At 36.0% G+C, this 8,488-nt stretch overlaps 1 protein-coding gene across 1 annotated transcript; it reads left to right on the forward strand.

Annotated features, from left to right (window-relative positions):
• Positions 1–440: 440 nt before the first annotated feature.
• On the forward strand, positions 441–7,700 carry IL21 (interleukin 21). Its single transcript, XM_002923817.3, has 5 exons — positions 441–636; positions 745–780; positions 5,121–5,276; positions 7,114–7,191; positions 7,288–7,700. Exons 1-5 carry the CDS (start codon positions 469–471, stop codon positions 7,309–7,311), a joined length of 462 nt encoding a protein of 153 aa, XP_002923863.1. The 5' UTR covers positions 441–468; the 3' UTR covers positions 7,312–7,700.
• Positions 7,701–8,488: the final 788 nt, after the last annotated feature.

An 8,488-nucleotide genomic window follows, 5' to 3' on the forward strand; every position in this document is an offset into this window, starting at 1 on the left:
CTGCAAGAAAGCACATGCTGCCACTTTACTCATTATTGGAGTGCCCTTATGACTGCCAGAGGGGAACAGGTAAGATGCTAGGGGAGGCAGAGAAAGAGAGATCAAAGTGTTTTTGTTTACTTCTTTGAAGTTTTGTAGTACCTACTGTTTACCATGCATACTTCTTGATTCATGCTGAAAATTGGAATTCACCCATTTCTCTTTTTCCTGTCTAAGATGCAGATGGGGCACATTTCGTTGACTCCATCAATCCCTGCCCCCACGCATTAGCACATGCACACGTATACCTAGCCAGTGGAAAAGAAAAAAGAGTTACTCACATTCATCCATTTTACAAAGATTTCCAGGCTGCAATGGGAGGGCTTTACCTCTCCCTGAAGGATGAATAAATAGGTAGCTTTACTGCCAACCTGTTCACAGTCAAACTGCAGTGAAAACTGAGACCAAGGTCTTGCTCTACTGGCACTTATGAGATCCAGTGCTGGCAACATGGAGAAGATAGTCATCTGCCTGACGGTCATCTTCTTGGGGACAGTGGCTCATAAGTCAAGCTTCCAAGAGCAAGATCGCTTCTTGATTAGAATGCGTCAACTTATAAATATTGTTGATCAGCTGAAAAAATATGTGAATGACTTGGTAAGGCCATACTTGTCACAACAAAATTTAAATAATATTCTTCAATTAATATGAAAGGAACTTTTTGACTTATAAAAATAACCCAGAACTAATTTTCTTTTGCTCTAGGACCCTGAATCTCTGCCAGCTCCAGAAGATGTAAAGGTAAGACCAGTTGAATTTATTTGTGAAAATATATGTGGTACAAGTTTTTAAATCCAATTAAGAAAGGCATTAACACAATTATTTAGGAATACTTAATTTCAATGAGTTTGGGGGTTTAATAGTTGGTAAAATAGTTATTCCTATTTCGGTCAAACATTCATTGATTTACCAGCAAACCAACCCATAAAACACTGCATATCTTATAAAATATATTTTTATCTCCAAATATCTCTAAGAGTACTTCCAAGTAGTATTGTTGTGACAGAATAACAAAACTATACTATGATCAGTTTCTGAACAATGACCAAGTAATTACATTTTAAGAGCCCTTGTGCCTGAAAGTTATTCAGCCCTCCCTGGCAAACCTATCTAAGAAATACAGACACACACCGGAAGAAGCAGAATTCACCTTTTCATGACAAGAAAGAAAGAAAAGAAAGGAAGGAAGAAAGAGAAGGAAAGACAAAGGAAAAGATTACAGGCACGGCATGGAAGAATGGTAGAATGAAAATCAGGGCTGTTCTGTAGAATATAATTCCCATATACCTTGGCCTCAGTGAGTCTTGTCTTTGGCCTTTGGAGAGGTCTTTCAAAAGGACTATTTTCACAAACTCATCCCAATCTCTCAAGCCATTTAAATCCATTAGGTCCCAGGAAAAAAACATCTAGGATATAGTTCAAGAGTGCTGCGTGCTGATCTTTTCCTTAGTAACTTCGCTCTAGTCTTCACGTCTGGTACCCTGAGGAGATAAATGCAATTGGGGAAATGTTTTCATTGTCACAGACCTTTAACTGCATAAATTAGAGTTACTATAAAAGTGCTACCAGTAATTAGGACACTACAAAGGGGGAGACATATAAAGATACATTGCAGAGAAAACAATTATCGTAAATGACTATGTGTAAAAGTTTAGAAAGTGAATGAGTCACAACTATTGCTTTTCTCTAAAATTCACTCTCTAGCTCTGAACCTAACCACTCTCATTTACTAGGTCCTTTTCTAATAAGCAGCATCTAAAATGAAAGTAGCACATTCAGCTTATTGGAAAGACTTTTCCAATAAGTGAGAATATTTCTTAATCATGACCTGATTATCAAAACATGCATTTTCAGCATCTCACGCATTTTGTTTAACTGTTGTGGTTAGAGGCCTTTTGCACTAGCCCTGTCTGTAACTTGCAAAATGAGAAATAAGGAAGATTTCCCATTTTTTAACTTGAGTTGATCCAGTGGGTGCTTCCTTTGTTAAATATCTATGCTTTGTTGAAGATAGAGGTTTTTTTTTTTTATCTTACATCATAATGAGATGATTTTGTCTCGGTGACACTGTATCTATCTGACAATCTTATCCAACAATGCTGGTTATGATACAAGTGAGAAATGGTGTAACTAAGATCTTTCAGCTATGCTGGCAGGCAAACTTAAATAGTTCAAGGCCACAGTAGCTTTAAATCAAGTTTTTCAGAGCTAGCATCAAAGAAGGATCTATAAGCCATTTGAAAAGATTAAAAAGTTTAAGGAAAATAAATTCATTTACATGTTGCATGTAAATGTTTATACATAGTGATTATCTTCAGTCCCTAATCGGCCTTTCCAGGCATCATTCTCTTTCTTTCTAATTACATAACTAGTGGTCCTCAACTGGTAATGATTTTACCCCCCTGAGAACATCTGACATTGTCTGGAGAAATTTTTGGTTGTCACAGTTGTGTGTAGGGGAGAGGTTTCTATCGGCATCTAGTAGTTACAGGCCAGAGATGCTACTAAACATTCTAGAATGCACAGTACAGTCCTAACAACGAAGAATTATCTAGCCCAAAATGTCAGTAGTGTTGTTATTGAGAAACCCTGATATAAACCTGGTATGTGTGGGGGACAAAGGTAATCTCGCCCAACACTTCCTAGTGTGAGTGGCCGGGTCTTTCTGTGAGGGGGTTAAAATAAGCTATACGGAGGTAAACATTTTCAAATACTCAATTGCAAAACAACAAAGCCAAATGTGCTCCCTTGCAAAAGCAGCACTTGACTGTTCTCTTTGTTTTACTCTTGCTTTTGACTTCCATACTTCTCCCTCTATTCTGTAATATTAAGTAGGACACACAACTCTTCATGTTATCATGTGTTCAGGGATGAATGAATCAAAGTCTTGCCCTCCTAGTTTGCTGCCACCGAGGCACAGCAAAGGAAAATAATTGTTATACTCCCAGAGGGTGGTGCTCTGCTTGAATTTGGGTTCTTCCTATAAACCCCATAAGTGACAGGGCACCCGAGGCTGCCTGAAGCAAGGTTAATCTCTTCACGCCCTTCTCGGTACATCCTTAAGGCAGCTGGCAGGATAGCTCCTCCACTTCTTTTCCTCTTTGAGGATGCCTTTGATGTGCATCGGAAGCCAAATCCAGCAGCTATTTGTCCGGGACCACACATCGCCAGGGACCGCTCTGCTGCTTGCAGAAAGAACAAAGCAACCACCACTGTTTATTGACATGGGTGAACAAGAAAGGTCAGGAGAGACAGCACAGCCTGTCAATATTGGTTTCAGTGTCTGGATGCCACTCAGAGGCTTTCAGAAAAGCTTTCTTAGGTATAAAATCTTTCATCACTAATCTTGACCATTCCTGGCAATATCAATGGAGTTCATTTGGTAAGGCCCCTATACTTCTTTGGAACATAACTCTTTCAACATACACATGTAAATGTTAACTCAGCAAAATGGGCTTCTGTGAGAAATGCTGGTTTCTCAGATCATCACGGATGAAGCAGTTAGTGTTTTCAGTTTCAGCTGGAAAATTTACCTCTTTAAATATGAATATTATTTTTTTCCAGTAAGTTAAGCCGGTTGTGGTCAAAAAGAAGAGAAAAGAAAAAACTTCAACAAACATGAACATGTGGTTTTCAAGGAAAAAAAAGTGCTATAATTAACATTTATAAATAGTTTCTATTAAATAAGCATTTTGGCAAACATATGGAAAGGATATTACCTTGCCCTTATGAGACAGGCAAGCTGTTCTGATATAAGGAAACCAGATAAGCTCGTTCTCGGCTTGTGGCTATGTATGCAAAGCAAACCTGATGGGGTTGTGTCTTAAAGATGCATGTTATTAATCAACATTCATACTGGGTAAGCATATGGGTTGGAAAATGCAAAGCAGGCCAGATGCTATTTTCAGCTGATTATCCATGAGAAGACTCAGGTAATTTTGTTATATATGGGACTGTCCTTGTAGGGACTGAGAGAGATTGAGGTTTCTGGTTATATGGCAGTGACTTCCAGACACATTAGTGAAATGAGGGTATAGCAACTAGGGTGGGGTGGGCTGGGGATTGAAGAGCAAAATACACACATTTGCTGAAAGAAAAAAGAAACTTAGATACAAGTTCTTAGGTCAGCATTAAAGTGTTTTCAACAAGTCAGTTTAAATTTTGTTCTTCCAGTGAATTCTATTCTATATTTATTTCGATTTTTAAGATTTTTGACTTATTCACTACTCACTAGTTATTTGACTAAACCAAGAAACAAGATTTTGATCCTTGTTCTGTCCACTTCTCCACTCTTTGAGACAGTACTCTTAATTTCTACGGAATGTTCTTCCCTCCCATTGTTGGGCAAGTCTCAAATTCTGTTCCTTGACTTCTTGATTCAGGCAGAATCTTACCCTAACTGACCTAAGAGTGTGAACAGGATTTTAGAAGAGTCATGTGTAGTCCATCATAGGTGTACTGAATCTTGGATATGGAATATGCCATCAGAGATAGATAGCCACTTCCTTTCCCCAAAGTTGGGGTTTTGACTCATTTACTTAATTTGTCAACTGTGCACCTAGATGCTGCTCAAGACATGTCACTGTTAGATGCTCCCATGTACACTGTAGAGAGGAACAAAAATAAATAAAAATAAAAAATAAAAGAGATTATAAAGAGACTGTTAATTGGACTACAACATATCTCACCCAAAGCTGCAACCAGTCACAGTGTAACTTTTAGAAAATTTGTTCTAAAACCAAACCAACTGTCACAAAACACGAAGATCCTGCCTACCACCCAAACTTCAAGTGGAATTAGGAATAAAGAGCTGTGGGAAAGTGAGCCTCCTCCCTCCTGCCTGTGAGGCAGGGATGTGCTCTCTCTTCCCTAATATGGGGTGAAATCTTACATTGCAGGCGCCTTCTTCTCTTTAGTCCAAAGATTAAGTGGGGTGTGAACTCATTCCTCACCATCTGCTGAAATAAATGTGATCTAAGATCTAATACACCATAGTAGAAGTAGAAAAAGAGGATTGGGAAGGTCATTTTTACTTTCTGAATAACTTTTGTTAACATATATACAAATTGTTTCTCTTTCAGAGACATTGTGAGCAGTCAGCTTTTTCATGTTTTCAGAAGGCCCAAATAAAGACAGCAAATACAGGAGGCAATGAACAGCTAATCAGTGTATTAACTAAACAGCTGAAGAGGAAACTACCTCCCACAAATGCAGGCAGAAGACAGAAACACAGACCAGTAAGATTGTCATTTGTCATCTATCTTATTGTACTTATTAACTATATCTCTTACATGACATAACACATACACAAACACAATTGTAACCAGAGATTCCAGTGCCTTCCTTCCAGTTACATGTTATCATATATGGCATATTTTGAGAAGTGGGGTCACCTCTTCCAAATTCACAGTCTTGAAAGTGCCCAGAAATTCTGTTCAGAATTTGCTAAAAGTCCCTGGTAGCTGGAATAATTTAATATAACTTCCCAAGGTGAGGAATTCACTAGGTAGAGAATCCAACTGTGACTTAGGAGTTAAACATTTTTCTCTCATTTATATGGTCACATATAACTTGTATTCTTATTAACAGAACCTAGATCCCAGTTTTTGTATGAGAAAAGAGACAGCCTATGAAAGACTAAGAAAAACCTCAAACTTTGCTTTCTTCTCTTAAAAGAATATTATTGTCCTATACAATCATACAGTTAATACTACATTTAAATAGACTTCATTATTTGGCTGGAGAATTTTAACACTCCCTGGTTTTAGGAGGTCCTAATAGATATACCCTCTTGTGTATCTCTTCTTATGCCAACTCATAAGCAAAGCTGATACTCTCATGACTACCTCAAGAATTAATAAAAACCGGTGGATAAACACCTAAGATAAATTCCTCCAAAATATTCTTTAATCAGTTTTCTCTCCTCCAAGGAATTTCACATATGATTCAAATGAAATCTTAATGACATTATCAAATGACTTTTATTTCCTTTAATTGCTTAGCCAGGTTATAATGTGAAGAGTATCCCACTAAAACTTTTCTAGGAAAGAAAGGAGCTGAGCCTGTCTTTGCAACCCAATAGCAAAGACTCATGGAAATGGCAGTGCTGGCACTGAGCTTAGGACTATCTAGTTAAGCACCTTCATTTGGTAAATGGGAAAAAGAGATTAAAGAGGTTAAGTGACTTGTCCCAAGACACACAAATACTAAGTGGTAGAATGGAACTAGAACTTATATCTCCTACCTTTCAGTCAAATGCTGTCACCACAAAATCAAACTGACTTAGAGATGCTGAATACCAAGCAATGGGCTGGTGTTTGCTCTCAAAAAGAGTAAGGATAAGGAAGAAAAACCTAGAACTTTTTTTTAAAGAAATATAAACAGGCAATACACATATGAAAAATTGTTCAGTCTTCCTATAATCAAATAAATGCAAGTTAAGGAAATCCTACTTCTTTCCAATTAAAATTTTTAACAATACTCAATAATAGTAAAAATGGTCCGCGTGAATAGAGGTAAACCTTTTTTACAACATACATCAAAAGACAAAAATTTTTATTCCTTTAATTTAGTAATTCTACTTCTAGAAATTTATCAAATAAAATAAAGATGCATATAAAAATTATTCAGAAATGTTCTTGCAGCATTACATACAATAGTAAAAAGTTAGAACAACCTATGTGTCCAAAAATAGTAATAGTTTGATCCAATGTTGGAATACAAAGCAATCATTACATATCATATTTTTGAAGAATATTTAACATGTAGGAAATGTTTGTGATATGTTGAGTGTAAATAAAGCAAATTACCATCCAGTGTAAAAAACATAAATGCAGAGAAAAAACCATTACTGAAAGGATATACATCAAAAGATTGCAGGGGTTTTTTCTGAAGATAGGATTACAAGTGATTTTTTCCCATTGTTTTTTCCTAAACAATTTTATGCACGTCTTGAATTTTTTTCAGTGAACATGATTTATATTTCTAATTGGGAAAAAATAAATTTTAACTGAACATTTTATTAAATAGGAAAAATGTTTTAAAGGAGAATGTTACTCTTCCATTGATTTCTAGACATGCCCCTCATGTGATTCTTATGAGAAAACACCACCCAAAGAATTCCTAGAAAGACTGAAATCACTCATCCAAAGGGTATGTAGCTGCAATTATATTTGATTTTCAACTTCATATTTATCTATCCAGATTGCTTCTTATGTTTATGTTACTCATGGTATATTATTTCCACAGATGATTCATCAGCATCTCTCCTAGAACACATGAGATATGAAGGTTCCTGAGGATCTAACTTGAAGCTGGACACTATATTACATACTCTAACACAGTCGTGAAACTCACTTCTTGGTTTCTAAATGGAGGAGTACAACATATTAGATCTGGGGGAAAAGACTCAGATAAGTGTTCAAAGTCAGGATTATTTCCCCCCAATTACAATGCAATACTTCAGTTTGATCCACATGCTCTGTTTTAGTCAACTTGAAAAAGCTTTCTACTCAATTAGAATTTGATTTCCTATGTTATGGATTTTTATGGTTTCTAAAGTTTTAACTTTATATTATTGCCCAACTATGACATTCCTTTATTGGGGGAGACACTTAAAATTTTTAACCAAAAACATAATTTGGGAATTTATTGATCTTATATTTACCTTGATCTTGATTAGCACAAGAATGAGGTCTCTGATGATAATAACTTAAAAGTTATACACCTTCGTTCAAGCTGAGAAATATAAAAGCGTAGAGTCAAGATGAAAAGTTGGTCTTTATTCTTTTAAGGAAATGAAAACTGAGTGTTTAAAAATGTGTATGTGAAGAGTTTACTTTTTTATCTCAGAATATGTAATGTATAAATATATAGTTTATTTATGTGCCAGGGGATAGTTTTACTAGATGGCTACATAAAAGTCTTATTCCTTTATTGGGATTTATCAAAAATATTTAAATGCTATAGATATGAATATATTTATGGAATACACTCTTTAGTCTTCTTTTTTTTCTTTAAGTGGGTTTAATAGTACCTTTCCCAGTTCAAGTTCCCTTATAAGCTAACATTTTAAGCTTGTGGAAATGGCAACTAAAACCTATAGAGGGACATACATCAGGTGGTCTTCTGGGACAAAATATATTTTTAAAAAGTCTTGTAGCTCTCATCTCTAATTGTTATAATGATTGTATGGGAGCGAGCTAGTAACTCCAAATGTCTGTCACCTTTCTTTTCTCCTTTCATTTCTTTCTTCTTTTTAAAGTGACAGACACTTTGTGCTTGCATGCTTTGCATAAGACAAATTTAATCACCTATATAAGATCAAAAACAGGAGACAAATCAAGAGGCCAAGACTCCTGTTCTCACAGAAAACAGACTTTTGCATAAACATTCCAATCTTTCAACCATGGACAGTAAAAATAAGAAACCTGCTCTAACTGCCATTTCA

This window comes from Ailuropoda melanoleuca, chromosome 5 (assembly GCF_002007445.2).
Source record: "Ailuropoda melanoleuca isolate Jingjing chromosome 5, ASM200744v2, whole genome shotgun sequence".
NCBI lineage: Eukaryota > Metazoa > Chordata > Mammalia > Carnivora > Ursidae > Ailuropoda > Ailuropoda melanoleuca.

Coding starts and splice junctions, on each gene's coding strand:
- IL21 (XM_002923817.3), top strand. CDS start 469: ATGAGATCCAGTGCTGGCAACATGGAGAAGATAGTCATCTGCCTGACG. Junction 5,277..7,113: donor GAAGACAGAAACACAGACCA/GTAAGATTGTCA, acceptor ATTGATTTCTAG/ACATGCCCCTCATGTGATTC. Junction 7,192..7,287: donor TGAAATCACTCATCCAAAGG/GTATGTAGCTGC, acceptor TTATTTCCACAG/ATGATTCATCAGCATCTCTC.